The sequence below is a fragment of the Leptosomus discolor genome, chromosome 9 (assembly GCF_034619465.1).
Source record: "Leptosomus discolor isolate bLepDis1 chromosome 9, bLepDis1.hap2, whole genome shotgun sequence".
NCBI classification, from domain to species: Eukaryota; Metazoa; Chordata; class Aves; order Leptosomiformes; family Leptosomidae; genus Leptosomus; species Leptosomus discolor.
In genome coordinates, this window is record NC_141399.1 from 14,517,628 (window position 1) to 14,531,342 (window position 13,715).

At 57.9% G+C, this 13,715-nt stretch overlaps 1 protein-coding gene across 1 annotated transcript; it reads right to left on the reverse strand.

Moving 5' to 3' along the window:
- Positions 1 to 7,198: 7,198 nt before the first annotated feature.
- Positions 7,199 to 7,933, reverse strand: LOC147414867 (N-alpha-acetyltransferase 80-like). Its single transcript, XM_086470646.1, has one exon. The coding sequence runs from the start codon at positions 7,931 to 7,933 to the stop codon at positions 7,199 to 7,201; it is 735 nt and encodes a 244-aa protein (XP_086326772.1).
- Positions 7,934 to 13,715: the final 5,782 nt, after the last annotated feature.

The window sequence follows — 13,715 nt, forward strand, 5'->3', positions numbered from 1 at the left end:
GTACAGTGTGATTGATCTCAAAGACGCATTTTGGGCTTGCCCACTAGATAAGGACAATAGGGATTATTTTGCCTTTGAATGGGAGGATCCTGAAACCCACAGAAAACAACAGTTAAGATGGACAGTGTTGCCCCAAGGGTTCACGGAATCTCCCAATCTATTCGGACAGGCCCTGGAGCACGTTCTCCAAGAGTACAAGCAGGGAGAAGGAGTACAGCTGATTCAGTATGTAGATGACCTCCTGATAGCTGGACAAGAAGAGGAAAAAGTCCGCGTGGAGAGTATCAAATTGTTAAATTTCCTAAGCCTAAAGGGATTGAAGGTTTCCCGATCAAAATTACAGTTTGTAGAACCAGAGGTCAAATATTTGGGACATTGGCTGAGCGAAGGGAAAAAGAAGGTAGATCCCGAGCGAGTAAATGGGATACTATCAATGCCCCCTCCGGCAAACAAAAGACAGGTTCGTCAGCTGTTGGGATTAATGGGGTACTGCAGACAATGGATTGAAGATTATAGTAACAAAGTCAAGTTTCTATATGCCAAATTAAGCCAAGAGGGACTGTTAAAGTGGTCTAAGGAGGATGAAAAGCAATTAGAAAGCTTAAAAGAGGATTTAATTAATGCACCAGTATTAAGCTTACCAGACTTAAAAAGACCATTTTACTTGTTTGTGAATATCGATGGGGGTACGGCATTCGGAGTATTGGCACAGGAGTGGGCTGGGAAAAAGAAACCTATAGGATACCTGTCCAAACTTTTGGATCCAGTGAGCCGTGGGTGGCCAACCTGCCTGCAAGCGATAGTGGCAGCAGCTCTGCTTGTGGAAGAGGCACACAAAATAACATTCGGGAGCGAATTGAAAGTTCTATCACCTCACAACATCCGGGGAATTTTACAACAAAAAGCCGAAAAATGGATCACCGATTCTAGGTTGTTAAAATACGAAGGGATTTTAATCTCCTCACCAAAACTAACTTTAGAAAGCACTACTTTACAAAATCCGGCCCAGTTTTTGTACGGGGAACCTGAAGGGGAAAGGTTGACAGATAATTGTCTACATACCATTGAGGAACAAACAAAGATAAGGCCAGACTTGGAGGAGGAGGAACTGGAAGGTGGAGAAAAGCTGTTTGTGGATGGGTCCTCTCGAGTGGTAGGAGGGAAGAGAAGATCAGGGTATGCGGTAATCGGGGGAAGAAATCTTAATGTAATAGAATCAGGACCCTTGAACGCAGCATGGTCAGCTCAAGCGTGCGAACTTTATGCAGTACTCCGAGCATTATGTTTACTAAAGGGAAAGGCAGGAACAATATATACAGATTCAAAGTATGCATATGGGGTAGTCCATACCTTTGGAAAAATTTGGGAAGAGCGGGGCCTCATAAATTCCCAGGGAAGGGATTTAATACACCAGGGCCTAATAACCCAAGTCCTTCACGCCCTAAGAGGTCCTAACCGAATTGCAGTGGTACACGTGAGAGGCCACCAGAAAGGCCTAGATTTCCGACAGCGGGGTAATAATGCTGCGGATCAGGAGGCTAGAAAAGCTGCTCTAATGGTTCTAAGGGCTCAGGATCCCTTCAAACAGAGAGAAGAATGTATCAACTGTGGAGGTAATCTCTATAAGGAACCTTGTTATGCTTGCTGGGAGGATTGGGGCATGGATGGGATAGCATGTGCCTGTGAGAATCCGAGAGCAAAGCATTGTTTGCATCATGGAAAGGTGGTCCACCTCCTCAGTTTCACCACTCAAGAAGAGGAGAAATTACATAAAATGGGGGTAAAAAAGGATGAAATGGGAAAATGGGTGTTACCTGATGGGAGACAGGTACTTCCAAAATCCTTGGCTATGGGGGTATTACAAAGAATCCACGATACCACACATTGGGGAACCCAAGCTTTGATAGACCAATTCGCTAATAAATACATGTGTATGGGTATTTATAGTCTGGCCAAGCAAATAACAAACAGTTGCTTAGTGTGTCAAAAGGTCAACAGGAGTCAAGTAAGAGAAAGACCTTTAGGGGGAAGAGAGCTGGCACATAGGCCTTTTGCGAGGGTTCAAATAGATTTTACTGAACTCCCAAAGGTGGGTAGGTACAAATATTTACTGGTAATCGTGGATCACCTTACGCACTTTGTGGAAGCATACCCGACTGCACGAACAACGGCCCAAACTGTAGTAAAGGTGCTGTTAGAAGAAGTTATCCCAAGATATGGGGTAATAGAAGCCATTGATTCCGACAGGGGACCTCATTTTGTGTCTAAAATAGTTAAGGATACCTTGGGGGCCTTGGGAATAAATTGGGAATATCATACCCCTTGGCATCCCCAAAGTTCAGGAAGAGTAGAAAGAATGAACGGGGAGATAAAGAAACAGCTCACCAAATTGATGATCGAGACCAAACTATCATGGGTCAAGTGTCTGCCCCTCGCACTTTTAAATATAAGGACCCAACCCCGTACAGATGTAGGGATTTCCCCATTCGAGATGTTATATGGGATGCCCTATGACCTAGAAGTTCCACATAATCACCCTCAATTAAAAGAATCACATGTACTGTGGTACATCACTCAAATAATGAGTCGTAGGGAACAGTTGAAGAAAAAAGGATTGCTTGTCCAACGACCCCCATTAAACATGGCAATCCATAAAGTGAAACCCGGGGACTGGGTGTTGGTTAAATCATGGAAAGAGACCTCATTAACTCCACAGTGGGAAGGGCCTTATCTTGTTTTACTTACTACAGAAACCTCCATACGAACAGCTGAAAGAGGGTGGACTCACGCCAGCCGAATCAAAGGACCCATAAAGAATCAACAGTGGCAAGTGACCAGTGTACCTGGGGACCTAAAAATAAAATTTCAAAAGACCTGAATGAATACTTTTGAAATTGAATATATTGAAAATCCAATTCTGACTAAAGATGGGCATGTAAGATTGCAGATATTAAGTTGTAACTGTTACTCATTCGTGTGCTTTGTGTGTAAGGTGTGTCGGGAACGGTGGTGGGCCCATTGCCGAGACGGAAAACCCCAAGGGGCGTCTGCTGAATCTGCTGGGAGTGGGAAAGAGAACTTACAAAATTGGCACTAAAATTAAAAGAATCACAGGGAGAGACTATTCCCGAATCAAGGGAATGGTGGGGGATATTTGCTAAGGGAATCCGGCCCGAAAATTATTGTTACCATTCGAAAGAACCGATTCCTTTTGTCGCTGAAATAGTAAGAGGGCAGTGCCGGAAGTTCCTGAAAGGGGTGAAGTGCAACACACCCCAAGTTAAAGATACCAACTGGAATTCGTACATCCTGAGGCAAGCTGCTAAAGTAAGCACTAGCCCTCCTGAAGAATACCCCTGCTGCCGAGAAGATGGTACCCCTCGTGGCTCGAAGCAACCGAGTCGACGAGCGAGGCAGAGGAGTAAAAAACTGTGGAGGAACAAACCCAACAATTGGGACAGCAAAGCAGTGCTTGAGATCCTGCCTCAAGGATGGTAGCAAAAAGGCGAAGCCCTGGAGTGCAAATGACAAAAATCGGGTACGGGTATCAAATTGGGGTAGGAATAAGCAATTAGTATATTACAAAAACCACCACTTTTCCCGATACGTATTTATAGGGGCAATCTGGATAATATTATGCATCCCTGTCTGTGAATCATATGCGCATGAACCCTTTAAGTGGACTCTCTCTAGTTGGGACGATTCCAGGATCATTCAAACTATAGTTACGGTAGGACCACCCTCCTTTAATGTAACCAATTGTGATTTGTTAAGGTTCATATTGGGAGATGATATGAGTACTACTGCTGGCTGCCACCCATCCCAACAATATAGCTGGGGGGCCTCAAATCTAAAAGTTACTTATTGGTGTCCTAGTGCAAATCCTGGGAAAAGTTATTGTAACTCCCCTGGTCATTATTATTGCGCTTATTGGGGATGTGAGACCATAGTAACTGGTAAATGGACACCACAAACCCCGGATAAATATCTCGGAATTACCTGGGGGCCAAAGAAGTGTACAAAACCAACATATGATTACAGTGGTGGGATAAACAGGCCTGGAAACTCTAGGTCCTTAATACTCACAATAAAACAAGAACAGGATGCGGGATGGCTCGTAGGAAGAACTTGGGGTATAAGACTTTGGGAGCCTGGAACAGATAGAGGGGGACTAATACTTATTAAAAAAAAGGCCGTTCCAAACGATCCTGAACCAATTGGACCGAATCCCGTCCTCACACATAAGCAAATTCCGAGACCCGCTAATGATACCACTGAAACTGGTAATAATACCCAATTTACCAGTAACAATACTCACCCCAGTATAATTATCCCGGAAGAGAATTTAGAGGGAAATACCCTATGGAAAGTAATGCAAGCTAGCTACCAAATACTAAATAAAACTAACCCACAAATGACCAGCTCCTGTTGGCTGTGTTACGGCATTAGACCACCCTTTTACGAGGCTGTGGGAATTACATCTAAGGCCAAGCGTGTAAATGGGACGAACCCTGCACAATGTTTATGGAGAAAAGGAAAAGATCAGGTCCAAGGTCTCACCTTGGAACAAGTAACGGGAAAAGGACGGTGCGTAGGGACAATTCCACCCACAAAACAACATTTGTGTAATGTAAGTATTTCACTCAAAAAGGAAGCCCCCGCGGATTGGTTAATACCAGCACCAAACACAAAATGGGTGTGCTCAAGTATCGGAGTAACACCCTGCTTGAGCCTACAAAATTTTAATAAAAACAAAGATTATTGCATACAAGTAGCAATAATTCCAAAAATTGTATATCACTCAAATGAGTTTGTCTACAATTATCAAACCACCCCCGAGCACCATCTTGCTAGGAGAGAACCGTTTACAGCTCTGACCATAGCCGCCCTCCTTACAATTGGAGGAACCGGAGCGGCCACAGGGATAACCTCTCTGATTAATCAACAAGCTGAATTTAAGTCACTTAGAGTAGCAGTGGATGAGGATTTGAGCAGAATAGAAAAATCAATAGACGCATTGGAAAAATCACTAAGATCACTATCAGAAGTGGTGCTTCAGAATAGACGTGGCTTGGATTTATTATTCTTGCAGCAAGGGGGATTGTGTGCAGCTTTAAAGGAAGAGTGCTGTGTGTATGCAGATCATACCGGAATAGTACGGGACACAATGGCAGAGCTAAGAAAGGGGTTGGAACAACGAAGGAAAGAACGAGAATCCCAACAAAGTTGGTACGAATCATGGTTTAATCATTCTCCTTGGCTTACTACTTTATTGTCAACATTGGCGGGACCATTAATACTGCTCACTTTAACGCTTGCGTTCGGACCTTGTATTTTTAATAAAGTTATTGCGATAGTTAAGAACCGTTTAGAAGCCGCTCACCTGATGCTTGTTCGAGCGAAATACGAATTGGTACCCGATGAGCCTGATTTAGCAGAAACCCTTGTCTTGAGTGCTCAAGAGCTACAACGGTTCAATGAACAAAATAATGGACAAAAGAAAAAGGGGGGATTGTAATAAGTAACATGTTGTGCTTTGTTCATTAAACCTGTATGGGAGGGTATGGATGAAAGATTTATGTGCTCACAAGAAGACTTGATAGCTCAACCGAAGGACATTCGGCAAAGTAAACAAGACCCGTGGCTGAAGGGGTTGAATAATCACATTCTTGCATAAGTTCACCCACAGGGCAACGAGGAAGACCCTCAGCCTTCATCCTTACGACCACCAGGAGGTAGAAAAAGACCCCCTAGCAACAGAAGGAGTATGCGCAGAGTATCGCCCTGATTGCGACATCACCCTGATTGTGACGTCACCCTGATTGTGACGTCGCGAATACAGAAAATGAGACTGTATATAATGTGCTTACACGAGGCGGGAAGTTGCGAGCCGTTGGCGGAGCGCAGACTCCCCGGCCGCCCAGCGCTGCCTTTGCTCTTGTTCGCTTGCTAATATAATAAAATTCGCATTGGATTTTGACACTTTAAATTGTCCGTGTCTCTACCTATCACACACCCACCAAGGATTCTGGTGCCGGACTCTCCCCGCCAGCCATGCCCAGCATCAGGCAGGCCCACAGCACCAGCCCCAGCCCCATCCTGTGTTGCCAGCTGCCCACGGGGCCAGCACCCTGCAGGGAAAGGAGAGCGGCAGGGGTGAGGCGGCAGGGCGCAGCAGGCACCTCGGCCGTGCTGGCGCTGCCGCCCTGGCACACTGTGGGCTACGATTGGCCACAGGGGCTGGGCTGCCCCACAGGCATGGGCTGCCTGCCCCAAAATCCCACGGGACTCAAGCAAACTTGGGGGTTTCAGACACCTCCTGCCAGAGCACCACCATGGCGTGGCTCTGGTGAGGCACTGCAAACTGCTGACCCCGGTGCCTCAGTTTCCTGCTGGCTCCTAGCCCTGCCTGTAGCGGGGGGCACCATGACCCCCTTCGCTATTTTGCAGCAGGGTCTAGCCAGGCTGGGTGCCCTGCTGAGGGACTGAGCCCCCTGAGAGGTGTGGCAGAGCCAAAGGGGCAGCTCTGCCCCCCCAGGCCAGGTGCCCCTGTCCGGTGCCAGCCAGCTCCCCGGGGTGAGAGGATTAGGCAGGGGATGGGCCCGGGGGCTGTGTGACGCAGCAAGGATGGTGCTAATCCCCCGGCGTGGAACCCAACTGCTCTCCCTGACCTTCTCATTCCCATGCCTCCGGCCCTCATGACTGCCGGCTGCCTTGGGGGGGCCCTAGCCGCCTGCCCCCTCACAGTGCAGAGCAGGGGACCCTGCAGCCCACACCACCCTGCCCTACTCCCCCTGGTGCCCCTCCAGCCATCACATGCCTCAGTTTCCCCAGGCTGCTCAGTGGCGAGTGGCAGCCACATTGGCGGACAGTGTGTCATCAGCCCCAGCTGCCCCACAGCAAATCCCCTGCGTGGAGGAGACACTGGTGGGACCAGGCAGCGCTCCTGGGACCAGTCCCAACCCCAGAGCCTAGGGTAGGCCTGGCTCCCTGCCATGCTGGTGGTCCCGGGGCCCCGGCCAGGCAAGCTAGGGACTAGGTGGGAGCAGTCAGTGTGCCTGGGCTGGGCAGGGCAGCGTGTGGGGACCGCTTCCCCACCAGCCCCTACACAAGCAACGGGGCCAGGGCAAACCAGGGAGGCTGGGGGAGCTGGTGCCAGCTCCAAAGAATGGCAGGCAGCCCCTGCCCACACTGCTTTTCATCGCTGGCTCGGGGCCCCAGCCCCTCCCATGTCCTTCTTCATCCAGAAGATGGGCAGCCCTTTGGCATCACGGTAGGGGGTCTCCAGGAGGCTCTGCCCACTGCTCTCGGCCAGGACTCCCCTCGCCCAGACCACGGTTGGCGCGGGAGGGGGGACAGCAGGCGGTGGGAGGGGAGGCGCGGGAGCGGACGTCACCCTTGGCCTGGTGGTGGTGGCAGTGCCAGGAGCGGTGGAGAAGAGCCGCAGCACCTCAGTGGGTATGGCGGGGCTGAGGAAGGCCACGCTCTGCACCGGCTTGCCCAGGATGAAGCCCAGGTGGGCGTAGAAGTGCTGCTTGTCGTGGGTGGTGAGGTGCAGGCAGCTAAAACCTTGGGCCCGGGCCCACCGCTCAGTGGCCCCCATCAGCCGCCGCCCGTAGCCCTGGCCCCGCAGCGCCCGGGCCAACACCACGCTCTCCACAAAGAGGTCGTGGGGATGGCCAGCCACGCGGGAGAGCCGGACGTGGCCCACAAGCTGGCAGGGACCGTCCCGGGCAGTGGGGACCTCGGCAGGGCCCCGGCTCCGCAGCAGCAGCAGGCAGGCGGGGAAGGCATCTGAGGAGCGCCGGAGCATGTGGAGCCGCGACGCCCGGCTCTTCCCCCACTCCTCGCCCAGCAGCTCGGCGCAGGCCTCCAGCAGCTCCGGCCTCTGGTGCAGGGCGACCAGGCTGAGCTCCTCTGACACAGAGCCCATTCTTCTCACTGATGGGAGACCAAGCAGGCCACAGCTTAGAGGCAGCAGGGGGACAGACCGTGTGTGTGTGTGTCCCGGCCCAGCACTGGTGCAGGCGCAGCTCCCCAGTGGCAGGGCCAGATGGGTTTACGGGGGTCAGCAGTGGGTCCGAGGTTGGACAACAGCACAGCGGTGCATGGTGCCGGCTCCAGGCACCCATGCTGTGAGACTCGTGGGCAGATCTGGCACTGCCGAGCCGGCAGAGGGGCAGGGCAGAAGGCACAGGGCTGGCCTTGCCCCTTCCCCAGCTCCTGCCATCTCAGCACCCGCCCGAGACCAGTCAGTTCGTCACACAAGCGGCCCAACCTGCTAGAGAAGGCTGCAACACCATGGAGCTGAGCAGGCCCCAGCCATGCTGCTGTGGTGTGGGGGCTCAGGGGGGCCCTGCCAGCCTCTGAGAGGACGGAAGCCCCTGCCACAACCAGAGAATGGCAGGGATCCCTCTCCTGGCCCGGCAGCCATTTCTCTGGCAAAGGAGAAGCTGCAGGCAGTGGGCAGGAGGAACCGCCATGCTGGCTTATTGGCTAGGGTTGGGCAAACCCCACTTCCCCCTCTGGCACATGGAGGGCCTGGTTCTGCTCCCCGCACCCTTCGGGTGCCTCCCAAAGTCACCCCCAAACCTCCAAGACCCCTGACGCCCAGCCCACACTCCCCACTTCAGAGGCCAGGCAGTGCCCTACCTGCACCCTCAGGCGGGTGACACTTTTCCTCCTGTCTCCCCAGCAAACCCACGCCAGGACCTTGCCAGCACCCCCCTCCGCACTGCGTGGGGGTCGTCCCCCCCGTGGAGGGAGAAGCCCCCCCTCTCCCAACGCCTGCCCTCTGCCTGCGTCTTCCTGCCAAGCTTCGCCCACCCCGGTGCTCAGTTCTCCCCCTGCCTGCCTCTCTCCAGCCCCAGCCCAGGGGCACGGGGCTGCCCACCCTGCCTCTCGCTCACCCTGCTCACATCACCCTGCTCACACTCACTCACCCTGCCTGCTGCTGCCGGCTCCCGCGCCCTCGCTGCCTGCGCCGCGGGAAGCAGCCCCGGCTCATGGCCAACCGCAGCGCCGGGTTCTGCTTCCCCGCCGTGCGTGACACGTCTGTCCAGGGCCCCACACGGCCCTCCCCCGCCCCGGTACCCCGCTCCCCCATCACTCCAAACCACACTGCACCCACACATGCTGCGCAAACCGCAACGGCACCACGCAGCTCATCACTGCCCACACCCCACGCTGCACCTCCTGAACGCACGGCCCCCACCCCAGCACTGACCAGCACTGACCCATCAAGGATCCCATCATCGACCTCATCATTGACGCATCGCTCACCCAATCGCAGACCCATCACCGACCTCATCACTAACCCCATCGCCGACCTCACCACTGGCTCACCCCTGGCCCATCGCTGACACCGTCAGTGACCCCAGCGCTGGCCCATCACCATAACCCTCTCTCCCGGCCCCCTTCCCCTTCCTTCTCCTCCCGCTCCCCCGGCCCCGGCCCGCCCGTACCGATCTCCGGGCCCCGCCGCCACTTCCGCCCTCGAAGGCCCACTTGCGCCCCGGCCACGTCGCTTCGCCCCAACCGCGCCCCCTGGCGCCCGGGGGCCGCGTCCCCTCGCCCCCCGCATTTCTGCCTCTGCGCCTTGCGGCGGGGCGCTGGGTCGAGCGGGGCGCCGCCATGGCCTGCCCCTGCCCCCGGGCCTCTCGCCCCCCCTCCCGCCCGGCCCCGCACACCGGCTCCTCTGTGCCCACGCCACCTCCTGCCCGGCCCCGCCGCCGCCGGGGCGCCGCCGCCGCCCCTCCCCCAGCACCCCGAGCCGGGCCCCCGCGCCCCCTCGGGCGGCCTCGTGCGCCCTCCCGGGCGCAGCCGTCACCAGGGGACACGGCGTCCCCAACAACCGCGGGTCCCGGTAGTTGAGCGCACGGCAGGGCGTCCGGCAGGGCGTCCGGCGTCCCTGGGTGCTCGCCGGCCTTCGAGCGAAGGGAGCCCCGCGGGCCTCGGCCCGGACCTCGTCCGGCGAGAGCGAAGAGCCTCGGCGTGCCTGAGGGGCTGCGGGCGGAGCCGCGGCTCGGCCCGGCCGCAGTTGGGGCCGGCGCCTGGCCCCGGGAGCGAGAGGACAGCGGGGTCCCGGGGACAAGGAAGGTGCCCGCCGCACAGACGAACCCCAGTCCCGTAGCGGGAGGAGGAGGAGGCGGGAGCCCGTCCTGTTCCCCGGGGTGAGGAGGGCTTCGTGGGGCTCTGGGGCAGCAGGAGGGCTTGTGGGGAGGGGCTTAGGAGGGGGACGCTGGGCCACTTGCTGACCGGGTGGTGCGGGGTCCCCTTCACCCCTTTCCTCTCGCACTGCTGCAGGATGGAGAGGAGAACCGTCAGCCACCCCAAGCAGGCCTGGGAGGAGGACGGAGATGCCCCAGCTCCCAGGCCCGGGCTGGAGCCCATCAATACATGCAAGGTCCGGCCACTGCAGGCAGGTGAGCGGGCAGGCCCTGAGGACGGGGGGCTGCCCACCCTGCCCTGTCCTGTCCTGTCCTGTCCCGTCCCAAGCTCACATCCCCCCCTTGATGGACAGCAAGTGAGGACAAGATTTTTTTTTCCCCTTCTTGTTGCACACCGGGTAATGGACCCTGCTCGAGGGACAACAGAGCCAGGCAGGTAGCTGGGCTCCCCCGGCCCAGGGGCCCGGCAGCCAGCCCTGTCGTGGCATCCCTGGGACAGGGACCATCCCTGTCCCCTGGTGCCAGCACATCCCTCACCCAGGCACGAAGGGGCCCCCTCCCCGTGCTGCCCTTCAGCATCATGCGCTTGCCCCTGGGGCATACAGAGGACACGGAGCCCCAGCCCTGAGCCAGGGGTGGTGACATCCCCGGGAGCTGGGCAGAGGGTTCAGGTTTTCCACCCTGCCGGCCCCCCAGCACTGCCTGCTCTCTCGTGGCCAGATCCGTGGTGCTTCGGCTTGGCTGAGCCCACTGAGGGAGAGAAGAGCCTGATCATCATCCAAGCCTTCCTCTGGAGCAGACCAAAGGTATCCATGGCCAATTCGACAAGGCTGCGCCCGCGTCTCCTGGCCGGTCTTTCTGCCCCCGTCCCGTGCTCAGAAGGTGCTGGGGGCCGTGCTGGGCCCGTCCCAGCTGTCTGTCCCCCCTGACGCTGTCTGTCCACCTGTTCTCTCCCTGGCTGACAGCAAGAGGCCCAGAAGCTGAGGTTTCTGGCCAGTGTCTGCACCGTCTGCAGCACCACCGCAGTGGGCTCGGTCACAGGGAACACACTTTCTTTATGCTGGCTGGAGGTGATGAAGGCCATCGAGGTGAGGGGCTGGCCAGGCAGGCTGGGGCAGGGGCAGCGGGAGGCGGCAGAGCCTTGGGGGCAGGAGAGGGCTCGGCCGGGCAGGGGGGAGAGGCTGAGCGCTGCTCTGGGTCTCCATCCTTGGAGATGCTCCAAAGCCACCTGCGTGGCCCGGCTGGAGCCAGGGCTTGCACCCGACGCCGTTTGTGGGTCTCTTGGCCAGCCGGCGTCTCTGTGATGGGCACGGCCCTTCTTGCCATGGGGCTTGGGACCACCGGGTGCTGGGTGGGGAGGGAGCGCCAGGATGAGGGCAGCCAGGCTCTGAGAGCCGCGCAGGCTCTCGCTGGGCAAAGGAGACTGCCCGTCCCAAGCCATGCCACCCTGCTGTGCTCCCCAGGTGGTGCTGCAAGATGAGCCTGCTGACCACTTGGACACCACGGTGCGGCAGCAAGCCGCGCTGGCCATCGCCTCCATGAGGTACCTGCCCCAGCCCCCAGCTTGGCCTCCCCCGTGCTGGGCGATCCCAACGGCACTGGTCCCAGGTGGGGGACATCACCAGTCCCGGGTCTGAGAGGGACGCAGACAGCAGAGCAGGGGGTGCCACGGAGTTTTCCCCACAAAGGGGAGTGTTGGTGTCATGGGGGGGGGTTAAGATGTCCCCGTGCCATGGGGGGGGATCAGCCCAGGTCTCCAGCCCTGGAGCCTGCCTCCTCCCAAGAGCTGGGTCCCAAGAGCACCTCTCTGTCCCTGCAGCAGAGTGGGGCTGCTTCCACAGGAGAAGAGCAGCAGCCTCCTCCACACCTGCTTCTGCAGCGTCTTCCACCTGCCTCCGCTGGACACCCAGGGCCCCGAGGCTTCCCTCTACTCCAAGGTATGCCACGAGGTGAACCACGGGGAGCTCCCCTGCTCCGAGGCCCCTTCCTGGGCACTGCAGGGCCACGGCCGCCCCCCTCCCCTCCCCCCCTCGGCTTCCAGCTTTGCCCGCAAGACTCTGTTCCCCTTGCAGACCCTGGCCGCTGTGGACAGCATGCTGCAGGTGCTGGTGCGCAGTGCCGGCACCCTTGGCATCTTGGAGCTGCAGAACATCTTGCAGGTCTGGCCTTGGCACAGGGTCCCTGTGGGCAGTGACCCCCAGCTTGAGCAGTGCCCCCCGCAGTGCCTGGTGAAAGGAGGGAGGCAGGGAACATCCCTCCTTCCCCGCCACGCACCCCCCCCCCGCCCCCAGCCCCTGGCTACTGCCAGGGCCCCTTCTCCCCCCGCCCCAGCCCACCCCGCCCCTGCAGCCTTGCCCCGCTGCCCAACCTGCCCAACGCTCCCTCCCAGCTGGACCCGCCTGGCGGGCAAGGGGAGCCCAGCCCTGGGGCTTTCCTCCTCCGGCTTCACCACGGGCCACATCCCAGAGCCCCAAGCACAGGTCCCCAGGGAGGGGTTCACCCCAAAGCCTTGGGGTCCTTGGGTGGGGGGTGGAGGGACATTTCTTGGCGGGGGGTGAGCGGAAGGCAGCAGAGGCAGCAGCAGGAGCGGGATGTGGCGACCTGCCTGGCTGCAGCAGGTTGCTGCGAGGGTCAAGAAGGACACGTGCGCCACCCCCGGCACTGCCCCGCAGCAAGCCTGGCCGTGCCGTGCCGTGCCGTGCCGTGCCACCTCCCTGGCTCACCAGCAGCTTTTCTCCTCCCAGCTCCTGCTGCCCTTCACCAGTTCCAAGCTGAAAGTGGTTCAGGAGAGGGCCATGGCACGGATTGGCAGGCTGGTCAACTTCGTCACCACCTACCCCGGGCTGGAGGTACCGTGCTCCTGGTCTGGGCAGCCCCAGTGCCCTATCCCTGTGTCCCTGAGCCCCAGCACCTCCTGGGGAAGCCAGGCACCCAGTCAGCAGGAGGTTGGGAGCAGGGGGCTTTGCCCTGCCCCTGTCCTGTCCATGCTCTCTCCCAGGGCAGGGCGGGGCTGCCCTGGGCACAGGCAAGAACCTGGGTCTGGCAGCCCTGCCCTGCTCTGGGCTGCTGCCCGGCTGCTCTGGGAGCAGCTGGGGCTCACCCTGTGCCTGGGCTCACCTTGTGCCCATGCTGCCTCTCTTCCCTCAGGTCTGCCCCTGCTTTGCACAAGGCACGGTCCCTGAACATCAGTGCTCCCAGAGCCACCAGTTTGTGATGCTGGGGAAGCTGGTGGGGCACGTCACCCTCTGCTGCACCCGCGAGGACGAGGGGACCCGCCGCGAGGCTGCAGAAGCTCTCCAGCACCTGCACACTTTTGTCCTGCAGCAGAGAAGTAAGAGAAGGCGTGTTGGGCTGGGTCTCCCCAGGCACGGGCAGCCAGGGGCCGCTCTCCTTGGCGAGAGAAAGCCCCATCCCACCTGCCTGCCTGCCCGCAGTCTGAAAAGCCATTTCCCCTCACCCCTGCTTGCAATAGCCCTGGACCCTCCCCGAGTACCTGCTCCCTGGCTCTGGCCGGGTGCCCTCTTTCCTTGCCAGCCGCTTTTCTGC